Genomic DNA, 27,659 nt, shown 5'->3' with positions numbered 1-27,659 from the left:
TTGCCTGGCTGAGTTTTTAAATGACAAATTTTTACGATGTGGCACACACTTAGGTACATGTAAATATTGTTAAGTGATGGTGTGTGTAGAATCCCCCCCCCCCCCCAATTTTTCGCGGCTTCTTTATCGTATGAAATTCTAATGTTATTGTTTTCAAATGTTATTGTATATGAAGTTTTACAATATAAGAATTCCATTCTGGCCCCATGCCAGAGACTTGGATATGCTTATCCTTGTAAAGCTTTACAGATACACAGTACTGTAGTTAAGTCCCGGTAATATAAAATGACCCTGGCCCTCTTCCCCGGTCTCCTGCACTGCCACAAAAATAAAAACTTGCAAACATATTCTTAGTCTTTTGTGTAGTATATTTTTAGCATTTGATTTAATTTGTACAATGCATGTTAAAATACAATTTGATCTTAACAAGATTTATTTCAATAAATCCAAATAACAAAATCAGTCCGTTTACATAATTCAAGGGCAAGTTAAGCAATATCATACTAAACCGATAACTGAGATTATTATTTCAATAAGAAAACGAGTTTTAGATTAATAATAGAACTGTAATGACATACAGTGCTGAGATTCTATGAATGACAAGGCTTACATATACATGTATTTGACTTTTAAGTGACTAAAAACTGCAGATAAAGCTAAAACCTTTGAACTTTTTTATGCACAACACGAGTACCAAAATGTTATATTTTCGAGTTACTGAAAATAAATAGACAGCAAAAGAAAAAAAAAGAGATAGAGATTTCTTTTCATAATACGATATTGTTGTGTTTTTGAAAATTCGCCTTTGCATTAAAGTTTCACATTTCACATTGTATAAATAAACTGGATTTAATGTAACATCTCTCTCTCTCCCTTTCTCTCTCCCTCTCTCACACACACATCAGGTATACATACATGTAAACTTTTTTTTTAAGCTAGAACAATTAGAACAATTTTATTTCATTCAGTAGTTTTTGTTTGTTTTCAAGTACTTACATCGGAAGTGGCAACAACAAAAATAATACGAAACAATTTTTTTTAAAATTTCATTTTATTTTATTTAAATTTATGATCATTATTACTGAAAAAAAATTAAAATTCAAGTTATTTTAAAAAATAATTTCATGTTAAAATAAATAGATGCATATGTAACAGATTTAAAAAATAAATGAAAGTCTGGTTCAATGTATCATCTATTTCTTATTCTATATTTTTTTTCTCTTTCACTTTGACAGCAGCTAGTTCCATGAGCTTTCAAAAATACTTTTAAAGAAAATATAAATATAATACATAAAAATTTAAACGTTTTTTAACTGATGATAAGTAAAATTTTTAAAGATATTTTTATACTACGGGAGCAAATTTGTATGAGTATGTTGATTTTGAATGGTTTAAAAAAAAATAAAGTCCCTCTCTGGTACCTCTCTAGTATCTCGCTTGTCAGAGTTACCTCTCTTGTTTTTATTTATAGTTCATAAAAATAATATCCTTTCGTTCGTACTTTTGCTATATTTGTGAAAACTTACAAGAATACTTTTCTTTTCTGTTGGAAGAAGTGTGATCAGTTTCAAATTTTTGGCAATTAAAGCATTTTACGACAAAAATTTATGCACGATGCACCAATGCTTCAATGTTTACATGATCGATGTGTTGAGAATGGTGGGGCGGATCTTATACAGGAAAACGATTTCCTCTGCAATATGTTGATAATATACCCGTGTCTAACAAATAACTTCAATTTGTCTATATATCAAAATCGCATTCGTTCATCCATATTCAATTATCCAGAAAATCACCTTGTCTGAAGCTTCTATACATGTATGGGAAATGCATAGCCCAGATCAGAGAAATATAAAGCTTCAATAACATGTAGTAAAGAAACGGGTCTCGAATAAAATTCTAAATATTTTAATTAATATCAGTGGACTAGAAGATCAAGACGTGAATTAAAGATATAAATGAAAATAAATAATTATTTCAATGTTGAGAACAACGACAAACAGCAAAGGTGAGCTAGACGTGTCAAAACGTAAAACGCGTGAATAAAAAAAATCTGCGTCGACGCTCACCGTCTGCAACGTCATATCTTTATGACGTTATTTCTCTGTTTTAGCAAAATTGCCATAAGGCCCTTTTGTCCTGGGCGCAATCATATTTGGATGCCTTTAATTTAAATTTGTTTCACCAATACAATGTAAAACGATAAAAATAGTTTCTAATTGACAATATCTATGTGGTTTTGGAGACCAAGTCTTCCAACAATCTATTGGAATTCCCATGGGTACCAATTGCCCCCCGTTATCAGAAGACCTATTTTTGTATTCATATGAAGCAGAATTAATTTAAAAACTTTTACGTGAAAAAAAGAAAACACTTGCTGTGGCCTTCAACTCCACATTTAGATATATCGACGACGTATTGTCAATTAACAATGGTTATTTCCATTCTCATGTCGAGACGATGCATCCCAATGAGCTTGAAATAAAAGATATCACAGAGTCTGACACACCTATTTTAATTTCGGATATTTTACGAGAAAACGACGTTAATGGTTATCTAACAACAAAGCTTTATGATAGACGTGATGACTTTAACTTTTCAATTGTCAGCTTCCCTTACTTATGCAGCAATATACCCTTGTCATCTGCATACGGAGTTTATATCTCTCGGTTGATTCGATACGCAAGAGCATGTTCTACGTATGAACAATTTCTAAAACGAGGTAAGTTATTGACAAACAGGTTTATGAAGCAAGAATATAATATAAACAGTCTCATTTCGTAAATTCTACGGTCGATACAATGACCTTGTCAGCAAATACACCCTATTATTAAGTCAAATGCTGACTGACGTTTTTCATACTAATTGTTAGGCCATTATTTACACACTGAATTGTCGACGGATTTTTCTGCTTTTTTCCGAACATAACTAGGAACACACGATGGGTGTGACTGGTCGGCAGGGGATCCTCGATGGCACCTGATCCCACTTCTGATGTTTTGGAGGTCGGTGTTTGCTTTGCTCCTTATTTGTAATGTTTAATGGTCTTTTGAGCTCGAATACTGTTCGTTATCTCCACATATTTCATTTAATATTACTTAAATTTCATTAATATCGATTTAAAAATCGACCGTTCTTATGACGATGAAAACAGCTGAAGTATTTTTGTTTGTCAAATCATAGTATTTTTGTTGTTAGTTGGCCCTTATTGTCTTTAGAAAATAAAATATAATATAAAATTATGTGGCAGGCTCTGTGGAATCTTTTATTTTGAGTTCATAGAAATGTATACTCGAAATATGAATGGAAATAGCTATTTTTAATTAATAAAGCGTCGTCTAAATGTCGAGTCGAGGAGCATAGTCACTGTTTTCACCTTCTCACATAGAAGGTTTTTTTTTAAATAAACTCTGCTTTTATTCAAACAGATTGTTGGAAGACGTGAGGTTCACATTTTTCCTTTATTTTAAAAAGGTAACCACATTTTCAAATTGCCTTGGTCCTTTTCCAAGAAAAAAAAAGATTTTCTGATTTGCTTAGCTTTGTTTGTTTAAACTGCTTTGGTACATAGCTAATAAGATAAATCTATAACTTCAATAATTATGTTGCTTTCTTTGCTTCTCCATATGAGTGAAAAATTCTCGAGAGGGACGTTAAGCAACATACAAACAAAACAAATTGAATGAAATCTGGAGTTAAAGTACAGTAATCAAGCTCAAAAGTCCACTGAAACATTAAAAACCGGGAGCAGAGCACACACGTACCTCAAAAATCATCACAGGTTGACACAGGTGCTATGGAGGAGTAAGTATCTCAAGTCGACCGAGTTAATAATAGAGTTAAGATGGGATTCCGTTATCAGGACAATTGGGATTAATGATGCTCTACCAGTTACAAAGAAAGTTGTGAATATGTATTAGAAAAAATATGTTCAAACCAATTCTTTATTAAGTTTACTTGATAGCGTTTGAAGATTGCTATAGGCACTTACCTCGTGCAATGCGTATAACCTCATTTTCAACTTTAATCCAGTCTACGTTGTACTTCAATAATATTGCTAGTCCGACTGGACCTTTTTCTTTAAGTTTTCGTGCAAACTTTTCTTTCATTGAAACTACAATGATGAAACTTGTTTTAGGACGTAAACCAACCAGTTCAATAAAACTTTCTTCACAACCAACTATATCTGCCACTGTCGCTAACAAGTCGTCAATGTTTGTGAAATTTTGTAAGTCATCTGCAACGTGCAATTGAACGTATTTATATCCGTCTCCTGTCAACAAGAAAAAAAGTATAGTAAGCTATGTTTCTTTATAAGTATACTAAATCAATAAAAAAATATCCTATTATATTGTTGAATAAGACTAATTTTATGATTAATAACGACAACGAGGCTTTTAGAAATCTTTCTATGTGTTCTCCAAGACTTAATTAAATAATCCAGGAAGTTACTTTTTCGAATGAAATGTCTTCTACCTTCAGTTATTTTTGGCTATTTCAGCTTAGGTACATGTATGTACCACAGGAGGTATTAAGCCATGAAATATATTGAACATAATGTATACTAGTACTAATACACTGCATTTTATATGATTTTGGGTACTGTGTACATGAAGAAAGTTTATCGGCTTTCTTAGGTTTTCGTTGATGTTGATCAAAGTGATGTCACAAACATCAATGATTGTCATGTGATAGTTAACAATTAGGAAATGTACAAATTTTGGGATATCCGGATATTTTTCATTTCGAAATTAATAATGAGTTCCTCAAAGCAAAATGTCTCTGCATATAAAATCATTAAAGTGGACATCTTTTTTTTATTCTTCGTGAACTGTATCTGTCAAAATAATACATTTCGATTCAAGTTCGTCATCATTCTTTATGAAACATCAATATTTTGATACAAAATATAGATTAAATAATTTAAGGATAGAACTACAGGTTGTTAGATTAAGCTTACTGCCCATAAACTTTAATACTGTAAAATAACACTTTTTAATGGGGCAAATTTTCGTGGATTAAGAAAAACTTGTGGGGTCGTTGGGATTTCATTTGTGGATGAAGAAGTTTTAAGTAGGTATGTTTATGACATTTTACATTTGTGGTGAACATGAATTCTTTGGCCTCTTCGAAAACAATAAAATGACCCCCACAACCAACGAAAATTATTGATTTCAGAGTATTTACAACTAATGATAATTCTAAATTTCCAACATACGATGTCTCAAAGTAGTCGTTGACGTCATTTCATGCCGATAAATTTCGCCCTAAGGAGGATCTCTACACCTATGAAATATATATGGGTTTTTTTTTTCTTTCTTTTGCGTGCGTTTGTTTCTAATAATGAAATAAAGCACCAGTCTATTGAACATTATTTTTAAAAAAAATATTTAATTCATTTTCCTTTTACATTTTTAAAAGCCTTCTGCTTTTAAATTTTGATAAAAACTTGATAAAAACCGAACAAAGTCAAACTTGAAATCTACATATTTTTTATTTACATACACAAAAAGACAAAAGAAGAACTAAAACAGTATTTTCATGATAAGAGCTGGATGAATTTCCTCCAAAATCTAAAAATAAAAATAAAATCAAAGGATTAAAATGATGGGGGAAAAAGAAATTGAATAAAATGTTTTTTTTTTTTTAAAAAAAAACGTAATTTTAAAGTCACAAAAATCCTGGTGGGAAGGATCCATTTAAAAAGTGAACTCAAATATCTTTGAAATGATTTTTTATACATATATATTTAAATTTATATCTTATAAACATGTACAAGTATTGACAAAGAAAGAATTAATAAGGACACGCCAAATAAGTACATCAAAAGAAGGTCATATTGTATTGTTTTTCAAATGAATATATGAGAAGACACAAATGTTTCTAGTCAAAGACATATGTGGATTTAAGGTATTGATAGATACTAACCTTTTTCATCCAACTTCTGTGTATTATCCTGTGCAACAGATGACTTGCCACGCAAATGGTCAAACGCGAGTAAAATGACGAAATTCCTACTTCTTTCCAAATCTTAACGGTTTTCATACAGAGCAGATGATAAACAACGTTGAACAAACGTTCGAGGTAATGCAATTCCACATATAATCTAAACGTTTTGTTGATTTTATGAAGAATTAAAATTTCACAAAGTGTAACCACACATGCGGGGTGTATATTCTGTTCTGAACAGGGTATATCGCCCAAGCGATATTTAAGTGGTGGACATACCTTTTCTGTCCAAGTTAGCATTTTTAGATATGCATTCGAAAAATGCATTAATTTCTTATAGGACTTTATGGAAATAACTTAGTGGTTTCTATATATAATGATCAAATATCATGACAAAGCTTTAGTTTATAATCAATTTTTAGAATTTATTATAATCATATCTTAGCTTTATAAGTGTGTGTATATATTGTCTGTGAATATAATCATTCACATTTATTGGCAAATCCATGCTTAAAGAAAAGGTAACCTGGTCACTCTCGTAAATTTCCGTTGAATAGAGCACACATCTTTGGTATACCTTGTGATTTATCAGTGTTTAAAGATTTTTTTCAGGACAGAATCTGATCATTTTAGACCAAAATGGCGTGTCGAACGGACACACGCCATGTTTTGACGATGTACAGAGCCTCATTAATTTTATATCTATTTAGAACCTATTTTCACATCTCTTATCTTGTTTTAGGGAAATAAAATTATTTACAAATCATTCTTAAAATCTTATTTTGACAAAGGTTTGTTATAATCTACAACCAGGTGTAGGGAGAAAACCCTCATCTAATTGATTAAGTATACTTTTTTTTTGCTACCTGTAGGTTGTGTTTCCTCAAAGTAACATTGTTTGTTCTTTCTTGCGTATTCCACACATTTGAATTCCAGATCAGGGGGTTTAATGCTTCTTAATAGGTACTGCATCATAATTATATCTTGTTCTTTAAATATTCCCTCGTCGAGAAGAACTGTGAAGAAATCTTCAACTGTCGCTATATTTTCTACAGATACGTCTCTCGATGATATCACTAAAGGCAAAGAAAATCAAACCAATTTAAACGGACGAAAGACATGTCAATATAGAATATTAAACAAGATGTGTTTGTGAAACACTGATGCCCCCGTATGGCACCTTACGGCGAAGGTTGAAATTATCAAATGCTAGTTAAACTCCAATGTCAAGGTCAAGAGGTCAAAACTGTTGGTACCCAAAGGAAGGTCTTCTTACAAGGAATACACCTGTAAAATGTGAAAGCCCTAGCATTAACAATTCAAATGTTATGGTCAAGGTTAAAGTTTTTAAAAAGTGGGCCAAACTCTAAGGTCAAGGTAAAAAAAAAATATATATATTTTATGAAAGGTCTTGTCACAAGAAATACACCTGTGAAATATAGAAAGCCATAGCCCCACCCGATCAAAAGTTATGGACAAGGATTAAGTTTTTGCGGACAAACAGACAAATAGATACACAGGCAAAGAACAGACAGACAGACGGACGGACATTGCAAAGACTATATACCCCCGAATCTTCGATTACGGGGGCATAAAAATGAAATGAACATAAACTTTACTAATCAATGTAACATAATTTGCACTCATATCTTTGTAATTTGATTAAGTCAATTTTGAATTATTTTTATTATTTAATTATTCTTATTATTTAATTACAGGACAGGATTGGACAAAAAGCAAGTAGATTACTCACAAAAGGTGCAACGTCAGATATATAATTAACTTGATTTCATGAATTTGGGTTATATATATATATATATATATATATATATATATATATATATATATATATATATATATATATATATATATATATATATATATATATATGATCAACGACACGAAAAAAAAAAGTTGTCAAATTTTTGGAAGCCCTGTTCCTTTCTCAAGACAAAAAATTATGAATTTTGTAGTTTAGCACCCTATCACTTCTGTACCTGTTTTGCGAAGACCAAATGCAGGAGAAATATATTTTGATTGGAAATTTAAAATTCTAACCATACTCGAACAGTTGAATCATATTAAAGCTTTTTACAGATAACCTGGATACGATGATTAAGTTCAATTTGATTGAAATATCAAAACTACCTTAGTATCAAAGTTTTTACTATAGTAAATTATAGTATACGAGGGTTGTCAGAAAAGTTCGCGGACACATTGATTTACAGAAAATTTATTTTGCACTTTGAAGAATGGCGTACGAGGGGTGATCAAAAAGTTCGCGAACTATCTCTATATTTACAAAACCACAATTCAGATCAGAATAAAATTTGAACACTAAGAGACATTCAAATATTCTATAAAAAGCATATATAATAAAATGTTTTGTTCCATGTTTGTGACGTCACAATGTGAAAATGACGTCAATATGTAGATCATTTGCGAAAAAAAATGGTTGACTCAGTCGTACTCGAGCAACGAACGGCTGTAAGGTTAAACGTATATCTTGGAAATTTTTTTGCAGAAGTACACAATAATTTGTATACGGTTTATGAAAACAAAAGACGTGTCAGAAGTTTAGTCATTAATTGCATTGATTGTTTTAGTGAAGGAAGGGAGATGTTTAAAAGTGATGTTTGTTCTGTTGCCCAGTGAAAGCAAGCTGGGGAAGAGATGTGTTTTGTTTAGCAGTTTGATATGAAAGATCGCCAACTTACAGTTAGAGAAATAGTTCAATATCTTAACAATGGACTTCTGCGAGGAGCGCCGATCTTTACAATTGACGGCTTACTTTTACACTAGGACAATGTACGGAAGCTCTTTTATGGAATAAATATTTAGCACAACATTTAATTCAACGAAAACAAGTATTCTGAGAGTATTGCATTCGCAATACTAGTCCCCTACCGGCAATTGTAATCTTGTTCCCATTAAAAATTGAAAATGCCATAATTCCGTCAAAAATCATTGAAAGGGAACGAAATGCTAATTTGATCTGTAACTCATCAAGACACATTCACATACCAAAAAGCAGCTCAATATCTGCAAGCGTTTAGGGGAAAAAATGCGGAAAACCAAGTGGGACAGTCTGACAGACAGACAGAGGGACAGCTAGACAGACGGACAGACAGACAGACTCAGAGGAAACCTATAGTCCCCTCCGGTTTCACCGGTAGGGGACTAATAACGGATTATTCCAAGACACAAATAAGTTGTCCTTGAAGAAAACGACAACCACCCGGCCTTCACATGTTAGTCAGGGATGGGGTAATTGATAAAAGTAATTGTTATTGAGTGTAACTAGTTACATTTTTCGAAGTACCCGGAAATTGATTTTTCGGAGTAATTGGAAGTAATTTGTAATTGACAATTTTTTTCAATTACTTGTAATTGAATATAATTAATTACAATGAACAAAATACCCTGTAATTTCAATTACTTTTCAATTACATTTCAATTACTTTACCTAATACATAATACACATTATATGTATTTAATCGGGAAATATTTCCAACTGTCACATTTTACAGTTATTGTAATTTATTCAAAGAAGCCCTTCTGGGTTTTTTTTTCTAAATGTAAACTTTAGTATCTCAATAAATGAATTTGATATATTGGCTTGTTTATTAAAAAAAAATATTGTTTTTTTTCTATAATTATAATGCACATACAAAAGTTAATACTAGTTTATTGTTTATCAAAAACTTTGTTCTACCTCTCATTGGTATAGGCATGAAACATTTCAATTATTTTTTGCTTGATTATCAAAAAAGAATAGAAAATAATTTAATGTGTCATTAAGATCTTCCTTGGTGCCCTTCTACTCCCAGCTGTAAATTGCTATCAAAACAACCCTCCAAAAATTTATATAAATTTATACAGTGATTTGTTTAAATTCAAAGTTATGACCATTAGAGGTGATCTATTAAATACTATTAAGAATACTCTGCTTTTTATATACATGTACCTCAGAAATCTGTTTTAACATTTAAACAGATCTTTATATACATTTATGCATTTTGGTATCTTAGAAATAGTTATTACATAAAACTAGTATTATTTGTCAACATTTGCAACTAAAATTGTTTAGCTTGCCTACCTGTAGCTAAAATAACTTGAGAATATTTTATGGTTGATTCATAAACTCTTGAAAATATACTTGTAATAAAATTTGATAAAGGCAGTCAATTAATTGTTAAATGTACATGTAGGACTAGTCGTATGTTGATGAAACACGCAAACATGACAGGCACCTGAGATTATTTATTTTAAATATTCCCATTACCTTAAATTTACATGCATTTGTTCTTCAAAATTTTTGAAAATGAAACAAAAGTAAATGAAATGTATTTAATTACATTCTTCAAAGTAATTGAGAGTAATTAATTATATTTGAAAGAAAATCTATGTAATTGTAATTGCAAGTAATTGACAAAATCTTCAATGTATTTGAAAGTATTTAATTACATTTCAAAGTAATTGACCCCAAAGCTGATGTTAGTGCCCCTAACACCATACTTATGACCACTAAATATGTTTACTTATCTATTGTCAATTCTGTACCTCCATACATGATACAGGTTTAATGTCAAAGTAAACCTTCAACTGTAAAAGTCACTGCTTCTCGCAAATGTCCAATAATATAATTATTAAATCCCTAAAATATCGTTTACTTTAGACTTTAAACATATCAGATATGATTAGAAGGAGGCATCGATACTTTATCCACATTGAATAAACGACGCTCCCAAGACAGAGGAGTTATGATGGTCACCATGCTCATTCTGGAAAATGATATCCTTATCCACCCATACTATTGCCGAGATTTGGCCGTTTCTAACAAATGGACTCTTTTTGTTATTAAAAAATAACTTGCACGGTAAGAATTATAGGAGACGGAAAAAAATCTTTTAGCTTCTGTGAATGCTACAGAGAATATCACGTGACCGCCTAGATCACGTGATTCGGGCATGGGCAGAAAAGTTGCAGATGTGCATTTAAATCGGAGAGGACTACTTTAAAAAAAATTTCAACACTGAAACCCTATATCATTTCTTTTATGGAAGTTATTCAATTAGTTCGCGAACATTTTGATCATCCCTCGTATGTCTGATTAAATGTTCATCTTTTGTTTATTAGTATGAAATATATGAAGACAACGAACAGTATTCAGGATCAAAAGTCCATCAAACAATACAAAATATGAGCAGAGCAAACACGGACCTCCAAACATCAGAGGTGGGATCAGGTGCCATGGAGGAATGAACATCCCCTGCCGACCGGTCACACCCACCGTGTGCTCCTTGTCATGATCGGGAGATAACGGAAAAATCCGTCGACAATTCAGTGTGTAAACAATGGCCTAACAATTTGTATGAAAAACGTCAGTCAGCATTTGACTCAATGATAAATTTTATTTGCTGACAAGGTCATTGTATCGACCATAGAACTTACGAAATGATGACTTTAAACGAGACTGCTGATATTCTTGTTTCATCAACTTGTTTGTCAATAATTTACCTCGTTTTGGAAATTGTACATACGTAGAGAATGCTCTTGCGTATCGAATCAACTGAGAGATATATACCCCGTATGCAGGTGATGAAGGTATATTACTGCATAAGTAAGGGAAGTTGACGATTGAAAAGTTAAAGTCATCACGTTTATCATAAAGCTTGGTTGTTAGATTACCATTAACGTCTTTTTCAAGTAAAATATCCAAATATGAAACAGATGTGTCAGACTCTGTGGTATCTTTTATCTCAAGCTCACCAGGATATATCGTATCGACATACGAATGTAAATAGCCATTGTTAATTGACAATACGTCTTCGATATATCTAAATGTGGAGTTGAAGGCCACAGCAAGTGTTTTTTTTTTCTTTTCACGTAAAAGATTTTGGACAAATTCTGCTTCATATATGTAAGTATGTAAGAAATCCTTTCCATTACTAAAGGTTTGAAAATATACATTGATTTTTACTGTGCGGTCATAGGATTCACGGAGCAATAACTTTACCTCTTTTGGTGACGTGACAACCTGATTCCAAACCTGTTAAGCTTCTTCACAGCTCTAAATACCTTTCAGTTTCTATAGACTTTTCATGTCTTTTCCCTACTTAAAAATGGACATTAGTGAGATCTTAAAATCATTGTCGTGCAGTAAAGCGATCAGGTATTGAAACAAAGGGAAAATCTATAGGCGCAAAGTCCATGCGATAAGCGGTGTACTGGGATATCGCATGGACTCCGTCTTAAAAATGTCGATCCTTCCACTCTAACATTCTAATAAAGCTACTACCATTTGAACACCTTTGTCCTAGATACGTATAGGCAATCCCTAAAGCATCTAAAAACAGTTTAGTCTCTTTCTGCACTTTTCCTGTCACATAAAAATGTTTTTTTTCAAAATATCTGGGTGCTCCAAGACTTCAATAACGTTGCAATTCTCGACGTTGTGCTTACACATTGATCATTTATAATTATCGATTGAACATTCATAACCCCTCTAATTTAATTCAAAATTTCGCCCCTGATCTTTCATAATATTGTAGCGACATGTAAAATATCATTAATCATTTTGTACTACCATAGTGCATTTTTTTATTTCAAGAACATAGTATGTAAGCTAAACGCGCAAAAAAGTGACATGCTCCGTGAAGCATGTTTTATCAAAATTATCTAGCTGTATATATTTTTTAAGATCATCGGAAAATACCAAATCTTTGCATATTTACTTAAAAAAATTGGATAGTTTATTTTTGTTGTTTTTTTTTTTTTTTTTTTTTTTTTTTTTTTTTTTTTTTCCCAGAGTTTTACAGGTTTAATACAAATAGCCCTCTCATAATAGAACTTGTCCGCGAACTTTTCTAACAACCCTCGTATTTCAAATTGTTTATTTTAATTTTTCAAATGCTTACATGCATTTTTTTTTTCATTTTCAAATGAAAATTACTTGTGTATTTATATATTATAATTCACAAATTAAACATCAATAGTATGTAATTTACATTATAGCTCTAAATCTAAAAAGATTCTTTAGTAAAATTTCGTATCAAATCAAATAAATGGAATATTTACCATAGCTAACAATATAGTTACTGTAGTAATTGTTCGTTAGTGCTTGCCAACTAGATATACAGGAGTAAAAAATACAAACATTTTTTAGTGTCGATATGTAAATAGCATCGCCTGCATCCTGTTTCATAAGAAAAGGAATTCCATAAGTGTAGAAGAGGGCATATAAATCAAGGAACTTGTTTACCTCGGAAATATCCTTTCTTAAAAGATGGATCCTCATATGTGTAATGTGGTTTCTTCATATGATCAATAATCATTCCAAGCTTGGGGTATAAACCATGGACAAAGGAGCAGTAATCTTTACAATCTTACTGAGGACTAAGTGTTTATTATACTATTGCAAGAAGTGTACTTGCTAATATAAGTGTTACGAGAAATCTCAACAATGTATACCGTTTTGAGCATATGACCAGCTTTGCCTAATGCCGGGACCTGGATCCAGGGATCATGAATTTTACAATTTCGATAAAAGGTTGAGTGCTTCAATATAACTTGCATATAGTTTTGCATGATAAAGATCAAATAACCTGAGGTTATCATTATCTTACAGTTGAACTTCGGTATCTTGAACATTGATATCTCGAATACCATGTACCGTTTAATCCCTATCAACCGCCCCGGGCGCTTAGAAAATTGTGAGAAGGGATCGGTTATATTGGTATTCTCGGTATAATATTTAATGTCATATTTTAACTTCAAGAAATCTTTTGAAAAAGAAAAATAAATTCAGAGAACCACCAAAAGATTGTCTAACTTTCCTTTAAGTTAAGATAATCCACCCAAATTATGCTAAATTCATTTTTCCACCGAGAAATTAGAGAATAGACAAGGAGAACAAATTTTGTAGGTAACTTTTACTTTCAGAAATACATAATACATGTAATTAGGTCGTTCTGAAAATCTGTCACTTTCAGGAACACCTTACGCACGAGTTACCCAATAACAAAATTTCATTTTCACATCCTTCCAATTATGGCGGACTTTCTTACGATTCTAGATGATTGTAATCAGGGGGCAGGGGGCACTTATTTCCGGACAATTGAAAAAAACCTAGGGGCCGCTTATACTGTAGGGGCAGGGGCGGATGAAAGGGATTATACGGTATATGTCGAAGTGATTGGGGACTCCCCACCCCTTATTCTTTAAGTATCTTACCCTAGATATCTCGAATTCTCTGATATCTTTAAATTTTTTCTTGGTCCCATTGAGTTCGAGAATGAAATATATGGATATAACGAACAGTATTCAAGCTCAAAAGTCCATTAAACAATACAAAATAGGAGCAGAGCAAACACGGACCTCCAAAACATCAGAGGTGGGATCAGGTGCCAGGGAGGAGTGAGCATCCCCTGCCGACCGGTCTGACTTTAATTTGCTTGCTAAATTTCCATGAGAAAGAAAAGGACTTCAAAATATATTATATACAAGAAGTTTGTTCGAAAAGTTTGCGCACATTGTCAGTTTTTTGTTATATCATATTTAAGAAATCTGTGCTGAAATCAGCACATTTACATACCGAAAAATGTTTATTTTGCTGATTTGTTACGTTTCATTCCAAATAATAAAATGAAACTCATATTATTCAATTCTAAAATTAACATGATTTGTTATCATGGAGCACAATTAACAGGAAACACTCTCTCTATACACTTTCCCACAGTCTGACGCCATACCAATTTATTAAAACAAATCTATACCACCTTGAAATAAGCATGCACACGCTGATTTCAGTAGCATAATTGATTGTCAGTTTGTTTTTAACAGTATAAATCTACTTTTGTCAGATCTGCAACAGTAAAGCATCCATTACTCTTCTGTGATTTTTAAAATTTTTATCATATTTTTACAGATCGTACATTGTTTGATATGACTCTCTACCACTCAAATATACGTTTCACAGAGGACAACATATCTTCTGAAAGTAATTTGTTTTCGACAACCCGAACCAAAACTATAAAGTCAAAATCTGGCATAGGAAATGATACAAGAGGCCCACGGGCCTTATAGGTCACCTAAGTATCATGCAACAACTTTCCAACAATTGAATTTGGTTCATGTTTTAAACCAGAGGCCATGAAATTCAAATTCAGAAAGAGGCACCATTGCTAATAATAGCTATACACTTAGCATGCTTACTTGATTACCATCCCACAGGAACCACTGACCCTGGTGCCCCATATTTCACAATTTTCGAAAAGGCACCTTTGCTCATCATAAATGGTTGATTAATACCAAACAGCAGATTCCAAAGATTTAATTCATTTTCAGTATATAATCATTAGAGCTTCCTCCCCCATGGTATCCCTGACCAAGGGGCCACAAAATTCATCATTTTGGAAGAGGCACCATTCCTCATTATAACTATGTACTTAGATCATCAGCATAATTCTCAGGAGCAGAGGAGAAGATTTTCAAAGAATTAATGCATTTTCACTATATAATCAATAGAGCCCCACCCTAACACCAGAACCCTGACCCAGGGGCCGTGAAATTCACAAATTTGGAAGAGGCATCCTTCCTTATCATAACTATTTACATGCATCATTGGTTTAATACCTAGGAGCAGAGGAGAAGCTTTTCAAAGAATTAATGCATTTTCACTATATAATCATTAGTGCCCTGCCTAACACCAGAATCCCTGACCCCGGGGCCTTGAAATTCTAAATTCTTGAAGAAGCCCCATTGCTCATCATAGCTATGTAATTAGATCATTGACATTATACCCAGGAGCAGAGGAGAAGATTTTCAAAGAATTAATGCATTTTCACTATATAATCAATAGAGCCCCACCCTAACACCAGAACCCTGACCCAGGGGCCGTGAAATTCACAAATTTGGAAGAGGCATCCTTCCTTATCATAACTATTTACATGCATCATTGGTTTAATACCTAGGAGCAGAGGAGAAGCTTTTCAAAGAATTAATGCATTTTCACTATATAATCATTAGAGCCCTGCCTAACACCAGAATCCCTGACCCCGGGGCCTTGAAATTCTAAATTCTTGAAGAAGCCCCATTGCTCATCATAGCTATGTAATTAGATCATTGACATTATACCCAGGAGCAGAAGAGAAGATTTTCAAAGAATTAATGATTTTCACCACATAATCAATGGAGCCCCACCATAACACCAGAACCCCTGACCCAGAGGCCGTGAAATTCACAATTTTGGAAGAGGCGTCCTTCCTCATCATAAGTATGTACCTAATTTATCGGCTTAATACCCAGGAGCTGAGGAGAAGATTTTTTAAGAAATAGTATATTTTCAGTATATATAATCATTAAAGCCCCGCCCTAACACCAGAAACCCTGACCCAGGGGCCGTGAAATTCACAATTTTGGAAGAGGCACCATTCCTAATCATAACTATGTACATAGTTCATTGGTTTAATACCCAGGAGCAAAGAAGAAGATTTTTAAAGGATTAATGCATTTTCACTATGTAATCGATAGAGCCCCGCCTTAACACCAGAACCCCTGACCCAGGGGCCGTGAAATTCACAATTTTGGAACGGGCACCCTTCCTCATCATAACTATGTACATAGTTCATTGGTTTAATACCCAGGAGCTGAGGAGAATATAATTTTAAAAAATTATATATTTTCACTATGTATTCAACACAGCCCCGCCCTAGCACCAGAATTCCTGACCCTCCATGAAATTCACAATTTTGGAAGAGGCACCCTTCCTCATCATAACTATGTACATAGTTCATTGGTTTAATACCCAGGAGCTGAGGAGAAGATTTTGTAAGAAATAATATATTTTCACTATGTATTCAACACAGCCCCGCCCTAGCACCAGAACCCCTGACCCTGGGACCATGAATTTCACAATTTTGGTAGAGGGCTCATTGCTTATCACAATCATGCCAACAGTTTGACTGCTTGATGTCCAGGAGTAAAGAAGAAGATTTTTAAAGATTGCACTGATTTTAGTGGTTTTGGCCCCACCCCTCAGGCCCCAGGGGGGTAGGGACCATGAAATTCACAAATGTTGTTTCCTTTCACCCATACATGTCATATGCCAAAATTGGTTGAAATCGGTCGAGCGATGTCAGAGAAGAAGCTGAAAATGTTCAAATGTTAACGCACGACCGACGACTGACGACGTACGACGCACGACGACGGACGAAAACAGATAGCAATAGGTCATCTGAGTGACTCAGGTGACCTAATAAAAATTTTGCTATGAAGGTCTATACTGATTTTCATTTTTGTTCCGTGATCGAATTTTCGCAGTTTTGAATTTTGAATAAATAAAAATATATCATGGTACATTTCATATTGTAAATTAAAACCATTTAAATTTATTATTATAATGTGTCTACAGATTTTGGATATCATAGGGCTTTAAGTAAATATGTAATGAGAGAAGCCTGAACTTTCCAAACAACCCTCATACATACATGTATATTGAATATATGACCAAATAAACCCAATGCTTGGACGTTAATCCAAGTAGCCATTAGTTTTAAACGTTTTAAACACAGTCTTGTAAATGGCTTGGCATTTAACTAAACTCATGACAACAGTTCTCTTCCTAAGTGTCCAGGAGTAAACTTTCGAATATTTCATCACTTGTGATGTTTTTTTTCTCTCCTTTTTTATAAGGGACACTATTCATAGGCATTGTTTCCCTTTCCCGATTGATATGACTTATTCTATTCTAATTAGTTGGGTTTTAGCTTTTCAAATAAAAATTTCAAAAGTTTGTTCAGGTAACAGATGACATTAGAATAAATAAATGAGAGAAAAGAATAGAGAGATGTTCCCGAAATCAGTTGTGATCAGTAATCTAGGATTAAGAAGATAAATTGAAACACAAACTTAAAGAGATATGAAAATTTGATTTAAATCTTAATAAAAATGTCAAATGATTTTAGGCGTCAATTTCAACTTTCTGTAGGATGCATTGTAACGTAATTCGTCAAATACAGTGTTACATTATTACCTTTTAATGTCTCTTTTAATGAGTTTAATTTGCTGTCCGGAATCTCCTTGATGAGATCAAGGCGCAGGTTGTTAAATCGTATTGTAGAGCCTTTCCTCTTGTAGATGTCTCTTAGTCTATTTACTATAAATGAAAACATTTTTTACAACTAAAATTATTTTTCTTGATTTAAAGAAATTAATAACTCCTTTTCCAATGAATAAATTGCTTCTATTGTACCCTTATGAATAAGAAAATGGAGCGGAAGGCTGGTAGTGAAGTACGCACCCCCAGGGTTTAAATGAAAAAAAAAAATCACCAACAACAACAATGTTTAACAAGACAAGTGATTAAAAATGTGATAATTTTATATCTTGGTATTTCACCTTTTTAGTTGTTTGCAGTGTAAACTTGCAAAATATTTGTTAACTTATTAAGGTTACGATATCCGATATTATTTACCGTAGATGTCAAATTTCAGGTTATTAAATGTGATTTGAAATTGATTTATGAGATTATTATGAGATTTGATGTGCCAAAACTACTGTTTTCAATATTTTATTTAAAAATAATTATTTGAACAGGGCAAAAACACAGAACCCTTGAAATTACAGAGGTGGGATCGGGTGTAGAAGTAAGCATCCCCTGTTGACCGGTCGCCCCCACCATGATCCTTTTGTAGTGATCAGTAAATTTTTTTTGTAAAAGTCAATCTTCATTCAGGAAAAAAAACAATGAACGGCAATGAAAAATTTGTCAATAACTTTCCATATTTTATAGATCGAAATTTTCAAGACATGTTTTGGTTTCATTGCATATATACTGAAACGCAAAAGAAACGCAACAAGCAGTAATCCACAAATATTTGAATTTTTTATCTAATGATTTTCAAAAATTTATACAGTTAGGTTAAACTTGATTTAAAAACATAGGAGATTTGATAAAGGTGTTAAATGATTATCTTTTAACTTTAGAAAGTAACTCATGACTGTTAAAACACCCCTCCCCCCTCCCCGGCCATTCATTAACAGCGTGCAAGACTGTCATGCACAACAATTGCAGCTTGATTTCTTCGATGCAATAGGTTCATCAATCTCGAGATCTGAGCGAAAGAAATATTCTTTGTCATTTTTAAATGCCTGTTTTTAAGATGACGGGGTCGAATTTCCTCTAGCCTAGCAAAGTGTAGTATCCTTGGACTTCCGGTCCAAGGACTGTCATTTATGCTAATGATACGTAAGAGCCCCTTGAGGCGTGATGCATTGCATATTTGCATCTGCAACTCTCCATCACCTTTATTTTGAGATTTTCCAACTAGAGCAATGGAAATGCGTACTTAAGTCATTTTCAGGAAGCCTTGGCATAGCTTACGGAAAAGAAAGGATAATTTATTTTTCGGAATATTGCTGCATTACTAATGATGAACAGATGCAAACCATTAAAACCCCATATTGTTGCCAATTGTTTTGTTAAACATGCAATTTTTGATTTCTATTAAGCGGACTCAAACTGAACTTCCGGTAATGGTATGAAAGTCATTCAACCGTTGTACAGATATTTACAAAGTTGAAGATATCCTTACTTTTTAGATACAAAATTATATCCTATATATAATATTTCCCCCTAAAATAGGATGTTGCGTTTCTTTTACTTTTCAGTATATATTTTAATGAACATTTTCTTCATTTAAAAGATACGGTCTTAGAATATGATGTTAAATTCTTAGTTGATACTCACTCAAGCGTTTCAAAATTATTAGTCATAAACAGTATTAATACTCAGTGAATTATGTCGGCATTGTGCTTTCATACACCATGATTTAAATGCTATATAAAAATAGTAGTTTATAAGCTATTTGTGTAATAAATTCAATAAAATAATGATCTACATGTACACGTATATCCAATGATCTCGATGATAATGTCTGTATTTATATACACAAAATGAAATTGTAATATGAATATTTTTTCCATACCTTTATTATCAGCCATATTACACCTGTGAGAAGAGCTGTCATCTGAAAGGCATTTTTTTTCAATTAAAGAGCATGTTTATAGATGAGCTGAATTACAATATGTTTTCAGAGTTTGAGAAACTTAGTTTACCTTAAGTTAGTCCACCTCTTACATCTTAACCATGAATAGATTAAGTTTAAAGGGGTGTTTTCACTCATATAATACTCAGAAAACCTCGCTGATAGCTTTAACTCTATATTATAGAAGATAAAATTTGGATGTAAATTATTTCAAAATAAGCTTTGAGGTCTTAGAGACCAACTAAGTACTTCATTAATGTTGCCCTTTTAACCTATTATTTTCATGAAATGAATGAGATATGTTGTAGATTTTATAAAATAAAACAGAAAATATAACAAAGGAAAATATGCTGAGTAGCGTTGATCTCTATTTTCCTTGTGAGTAAAAGACACAGTATGTATGATATTCATTAATCGATAATATCTCTGTTTTGTAAAACAACCTGGTATATATTTTGTACTGGTTCCAATAAAATTCCGTGCCTCTATTTTGAAACTTCTGCTAATCAAGGAAACTTTTGTGGTAACTAGCACAGGATGTTGGAGAGAATTGGTAGTTCCTCTGTATTCCTCTTCATTGACATCTATTGGTGTATATTCATCGTTTTCTTTGTTTTTCTTACTCCAATGGACTGAAAAAGCCGCCGGAAATGAATTTATGATTGCTGTAAAAACTGAAGTCCCTGTTTCTGTCATTTCTGGTCCTTGTACTTGAATCTCAGGGACACCTGTAAGGTATTGAAATAGAAACTATGAGTACGTTCATTTACGAAACTTGTTCGTAGTGTCCATGAAATATTCCTTCCGAATTTTGTCGGTTTTGCACTTTACTGTATTCCAGATGTGCTCTAAGGCATCAATGCCTATACCTCGTAGGTTCCGGAACCTAGCTCCTATTTTCTTGTGTATTAGGTCATCTATAAAGAAAGTTCTGTGTTATTTTATTCAAAGCGTGAAAGCGATGCACAATACTTGATATCAAGTACTGTTTTGCTGTTGTGTTATGTAAAAGCGCATTTGGCGTGTCTATGTATGTCTGTGTGTCAATTGCTATTTGAAACACTACAAGTTATTTTAATATAAAATTATTGAATTATTGATGCATCTGTAAATGTACTAGGGGTTAAGTTTTTTTTTTTAATTGTCTGATTATTATCGTATTGAAATGATTCCGAAATAATGTTTCTTCTCTGAGATTTGCTAAAATTCAAAACTATGGAAACCCACTCTTGTAATATTTTTATTCTATATGGTTTATATTTAGACTTTGTTTACATTTTTACTATTATTTGCCTGTTGTTTTTTACTCTCTCCGCGGGTTTGGGGTGTAATAAACCTGAAGCATTGCACATAGCTTATTACGGCCTTAAAGACATCATGCTTATTAAAGCTACCAGAAATAATTATTTATATAAAAAATAAAAGAATTTCTATAAATTTTGCGTACATTTTGTGGTTTCGGGATTCATTTTGAAAAATTGTTAGCGTGACGTATTTTTCAGCTTACAAAGAAATCAAACGATTTTTAAACATTGTCGAGCTGAATTTTTATATGAATTTATTTCTGAGGTATAAATATTATGTGCACAGTTGAAATATTCTTATGTCGCCTAAATGTAACTTAAGTATAAATATAATACATAAATACTGATAGTAAGCTTTCCACCAACCATTGTATTTAAGTATTTCATACAAATATACTCTCAAACACTCCTTATTAGCTGCAAAAAGAAATGTTTGAGAGGATACTTGTATGAAATACTAAAATATCTTTGGAATACAGACAGAATAATTTACATGATAGAACAGCTCCCTAAAAACAAATAAGCTGAGCTCATGCAAACAACATTAGTTTATTTAAAGTACTCACTAAGAACGATTACGTTTCCGAAAGTTAATCCCAAAGCATTCGAAGCTCTACATTGAAACGATCCAGCGTCATGTTCATTTACATCGTTGATGACCAGTGTTGCATCATCAATGGTTCCTCCTGTATATTTCCCTCCACTTCCGGCTATGTCTATTACGTCATCATTTTTCATCCATACAATTTCCTTTAGCGGAGGCGAGTTTTCAGGAAGAAAGACATCACATGTCAATGTGACTGATTTGTTCGTTCTGTTTGTCAAAGGACTATATGAGATGATGTTTGGAGGACCTACAATAAAACATAAGATTTTTTTCAAGCAATGAGATCTTTGAGATATGAGATATGTAACATAAATCTCTTCATACATACATCCCGTAACGTTGATAAAAACGGTGTTACTCAAACGTTCGCCGATTTTGTTTCTCGTAAGAAGTCTATAAAACAGCCTGTCATCAAAGGTCGCTTTAGTTAACACAAGAACCGGGTTGCTCGGATCTAGTTTGGTTCCATAATATTTTGGGTCGCCCAAATCTATATCTTTACATGTACTAAATGAATCTGAACTCTTTTGCCAGACCGCTGTTTCACACGCTGGGCAAGATATTATCTTTGAGTCAATTCGAGTTTCATTTCCAAAGATGACAGAGTCTTCTGTTGATATTGTTGCATTTGGCAAATCTACAATTAATACATAAATGGAAGAAAATAAAATAAAAAAAAGACAAGCAAATGCAATGTTTATGATAAAATACAATATAATTCTGACCATGAAAACCAGAAACAAGAGAATAAAACACGGAAAATCAAATTAAATCTATCTTTTTATCTCTATTCATCCAATACCTAGCACAAGAGACTCAGAGACTTCACCGACCGCATTGGCCACCGTACAGATGTATGTGCCACCGTCGTCACACGTCGGAGATATAATGCTGAGGTATGTGTCCATTAAACGTCCACCTGCATATTTTTTCTGATCTATGTGCAAAGCCTCTCCGTTTCTTGTCCATGTAATGTGATCTACTTCTGGAGAATCTTCTGAGATTTTATACTTGTAATGTAATGTTATTCCCACTGTTCCCGTGGTAACAATCAGTTTTTCTAAAGTTGGTTTCTCTGTGAATTGATTGAAATTTCAATGGCCACTAATTATAATCTAGTGGATACACTTTCATTTACGAAAATATGAACAATATAAATGTTAAAAATGGAATAAAAAAGGGAATAGATATATTAAAAAGGAATTAGTCTATATTATACAATAAAAATGCCAATCATTTCATATTCTTTCTAACTTGAGTATTTTGCGATAATATTTTCAATATGAATACAAACATTAACTGGTTAGATTTGAAATAATGAACTCATTGGTTAATATTTTTGTCCGTTTTCATCGCAAATAACCAAGAAATTCAAGGGGTGACTGATTTTTTTTTTTAAATTTACGAATAAACATAATTTATGTTCTATTTTCCATTCATTAAATGTAATCATATTTTTTTTTATTTTATGCTTGAAATATATATCCTATCATGTTAAAACTCATTGATAATATAATCAATATTTATTTTTACAGTAAACTGAGGAATGATTGTTCAATGTATCTATAGTTTTAAAAAAATAATTTACGATTTTATAGAGAGGGGAAAATAATATATAGTGATGTGTGTTCTTAAGGATAAATAACTTTTTTTTCATCTAATACTCAAATATCAAATTAAATTTATCAAATAATAAACAAATATTGATGCACTGTTTTTGTAAAGGAGTACATGTACATATATTTTATCAAATTTAAGGTAAAAAATAGGGAAAATTTTAATGTACAACGTATTTATCTTTATGGCGTAATTATGCAGAACAAGAGAGATACTAAAAGGAAAAAGAAACGCATAGTAGACTTTTCAAGTGAATTAGAGCTGTAATTTCGAACGTATTTTCCAGTATTCTTATCAAACATTTAAATTATTCTTTAATGAACAAGTTACCAAAACATTTTACGTGATTTTGACTAACAATTCTTGTACAGGATGTCCCAGAATATATGATACCATTTCAAGATTTTGTAAAGCCTAATGTAATGAATATTGAATTACAACAAATGCGCTATAAACATTGCAAATACTGTCCAATTTTATTCACATAATTTGGTAGTCATTAAAAAGTAAACAACAGAATGAGTTCACTTTGAAAAATGCTATGGTTTTCAAATGATGCCCTCTAAATGAAGTTTTATCTGTGTAATGATAATGTCTAGACATTGCACAAAATTCCTTAAATTGAGACAAAAATGCCTGTTTCGATAGTAACTTTTAGATTTTCATCAAAGGTAAACAGTTTATAAATGTTAAGGATTCTGATTTGAGTTTAGCAGAGGTAACCTAAGACTATGATTGATAATTACGGTTTCAAAATGAGGGTTACTAGCTCTTTTCATAGTCCAATATGATTGAAATTGAATATTTTTGCAAAAGTTTGATATAAATATGTAACGTTGGAGTTTCATAAGTGTGAGGATTTTTTTTTTTTTTTTTTTTTTTTTTTTTTTTTTTTTTGAATATTTTGTTGCTAAAAAAATGTACTTATTCAAATATTTTTAGAGACATATATCAAAGAAATTGGCCAAAGATGTGTTTGTGGGATGTATTTCTAATGGTATCATATATTTTGGGACACCCTGTATTATTGAAATTCATATTACGGTACCTCCCAAAAGTGAAAATAAAATTTTCATCATCTCCCTTGAGCATCAGTAAGAGCCTTGATTATCCTGTGCATTGAGTACATCAGAGCATATATCTTTCTCATAGGGATACTATTCAACCCTTCCGATAGGAAAGTCCTAATTTGGTTGAGAGTTGTTGAAGCATTCTAAAGCCTGCAAATCCTAATGTTCAGTTAATCCCACAGATTTTCGATTGAGGAAAAAAGATGGATTTTACGGAATTAAGCTGATTAGGTAAATGTAGATGTTTTCAAGAAAGTCTTGACAAACACTGGCTATATTTTCCCGGCTTGGACATGCTAAAAAATTAGGCACACGACGCGTACGTGCGCGAGTGAGAGTGATTCCGACGTAAAGTTAACGAGCTCCTGGACCAAAATAGAGCTATTGGTTTCTCTCAGTTTCAGAGCGAATGTTACAATTATGAGTGTCTACTGTATTACATGTATTATCGGTTTCATTGGTAATGCCTTGTCTATTACAGTGGTCGCATGATGAAAAACCCTGTCTTGATGTGACATTATTGCGCGCCAGCGTCAACGTCACGGTTGGTTGGAAACCTTTCAAGTTACTCTGACAACTGAAAGTTGTTCTTTGGTTGAAAAGTCAAAAACAAACTGCACAGCGACATGTTATTGCTTTTTTATTCACATATGCAATTCAATTACTAGACCCATTGAAACTTCCGTCAGCCGTACAATGATTGCAAGAAATCAATCCTGACTGTAAATATGCAAAAACGATGTCTTTACCTCCAGTGCATCAGTTGGTACTATAAAATGTGCTCACAAAACTCTCATCATCAATATGCACGTGTTTTTGGCTTTTTAGCACTTTTCCTACTTGACGTCACGGTTGAATAGTTTTGAACACCGATTTTCGTGCAGAGTAACCAAGATACACCTTAGACCAGTTTTCATTATTTTTGGTCTCACAGTCAAAATATTTCGCATATTATGTTCCCATGCGTTTCTTTTTCCTTTCAGTATATTTATTAATATAAATACCATATTTCTTGATTGAAAGTATAGATCAATCAAGTTAAGTAATTTCTTCTTCAAATAATATTAAAAGAATTTGAATTGGACTAAATACATTGGAAGCATCTTTTTTTTTCTTGATGTTATTTACAGTATAAGCACTGTTTGTATCAACAAGTTTATGAAAAAGGTCTGTAGAAAAGAATATTACAATTGTTTTTTTTTTTTACATGAATGAAATCTACATTACCTCCTAGAGCATTTAGAAAGATTGAATTGCTGGTGATGTTGTGAGTTTGTCCGTCTATCACCCATGGAATAAAAGCTTGGTATTCACCCTCGTCTTCCTTTGATACGTTCGATATTACCAGCTGTCTATTATTGCTGCCCTCGTATTTCTCTGCACTAGTGCCAATCCGGTCTGTGCCATTATGTCTCACTCTCTGCCAGATAATGGTGCAGGTAAGGGACTTTGAAGGATTTTCTACCTTAGCCTCAAAGAGCACCATCTTCCCACAGACTACTTTGTCTTCACCATTTATTGCAATCCTTGGAAATTCTATAAAATAAATCTCATATAAAATGATTATTAAAATTGCTCCGTGAAAATCTACTGTCATTATTTGTCTATTCACTAACCTTCATTTTCTTGTCGCTTCAAAATGCATATTATACCATCCAAGATGGTTTTGTATTTCTCCATATCACTGAAACCAAAATCAGATTTCTCGATATTTGATAGTTCTTTCTCATAGTCAGCGGTAATCCCATTTGATAAAACAAATGCCTGTGTTCTTGGTAATACAAGTTTCAAGTTATTCCATTCTGTAGTAAACTCTGCATCGGGGACGGCTGTAGACTCCAAATGTGCAAACATCCCGTTTCTAAATAGCCTAAGACGCTCAATATCATCACCGATATCTGTATCTGTACTGGTTGGTTCACTTCCCCAACCCTGTGTTGGTTTTAAGTTGGAGCATAGATTTCGTATCAGTGTGTACAATAAGGACACGTCAAACTTTTCATAGTTAGGAACAAGAGGAAGAGGGAAAAAACAAATCTTTTTCTGGTCTGATCTGAGTTTATGTTTTCCGGTTAGCAGTTTCGGACATGATTTTATTTTTGCATATAAAATTTCAGGTTCAATTTGAATTTTCAGAATATCCTTCAATATTAGCTTTATTAGGTCTGTGCAAACTATTCCAAGATGAATAAAGTTTCGTTGATCGGTGGACAATAGTTTGGATGCCATTGCTATGGATACATCTCTGAAGTATGTCTATTTCTTTTTCTAATAATTTGTCTGGAAATTAAAAAAGAATTCAACAGTAGATTTCAATGAAAGTAATTCTACTGTACAATATGCTACACAAAAAAATGTATATTCATGATTAACTGTTAACTGTTTGTCATTCATTTTTACATATATTAATAATAATTATATGATTTTGTCGTAAATATCGCTGAAATACAATGATTTTAACTGAATAACTGTGAGATCTTCCTTGAGTAAATCTTTTGGATAGACGAAAAATTGAAAATAATTCTCAAATCTAAATTAATGAGAAGCAATAAAATCTTACTTTAGACATTTCTTGATATAATATACGGAATTTTGTAAGTTCCTTCAAATTCTTTAAAATCACCTTTCAGTCTTAAATAAGTTAAATATATCAGTCAATAGACGTTAATTTGATTTACCATATCTATACTTGATTCCAATATTTTATAAAAGTCCTTAGCACATAAAAATATTGCAGGGTCAAATTATTGTTCATCCAAGCCCCTAAACCCAACTCCTCAGAATATTCATTGTTGTGAAGGAAAAACGTTTGACAAATTGTTCTACAACATAATCAAGAATTGGTGTAAACATAAATTGATTTATAAAAAATACTATAAACAGCTTTTGGAAAATCTAAATCTAAAAACATTTCAAAAAATTAATAGCACCAAAACTTATAATTTTTGTATGCTTTATACAACCATGCTTTACTATAAAAGAGCAGTGTTACAACACAAAATGTATAACTGAGATTATCACATTTTGTGTTATTACATTTTGCTTCAAGATCAACACAGAATGT

General features: G+C 32.4%; 1 protein-coding gene across 1 annotated transcript; it reads right to left on the bottom strand.

The window, feature by feature from the left end:
- Positions 1-243: 243 nt before the first annotated feature.
- LOC133202163 (uncharacterized) lies at positions 244-26,824 on the bottom strand. Its single transcript, XM_061337935.1, has 10 exons — positions 26,212-26,824; positions 25,823-26,131; positions 22,711-22,983; positions 22,237-22,545; positions 21,868-22,155; positions 20,459-20,725; positions 17,984-18,106; positions 6,816-7,025; positions 3,992-4,273; positions 244-317 (listed from the first exon to the last, which is right to left on the bottom strand). Exons 1-10 carry the CDS (start codon positions 26,822-26,824, stop codon positions 244-246), a joined length of 2,748 nt encoding a protein of 915 aa, XP_061193919.1.
- Positions 26,825-27,659: the final 835 nt, after the last annotated feature.

The sequence above is a fragment of the Saccostrea echinata genome, unplaced genomic scaffold (assembly GCF_033153115.1).
Source record: "Saccostrea echinata isolate AGI-Se365-2 ecotype Australia unplaced genomic scaffold, CSIRO_AGI_Sech_v1 ptg000046l, whole genome shotgun sequence".
In the NCBI taxonomy this organism is placed as follows: Eukaryota; Metazoa; Mollusca; class Bivalvia; order Ostreida; family Ostreidae; genus Saccostrea; species Saccostrea echinata.
Note: the sequence above shows the minus strand (reverse complement) of the source record. Positions and strands in the feature narration are given on the sequence as shown.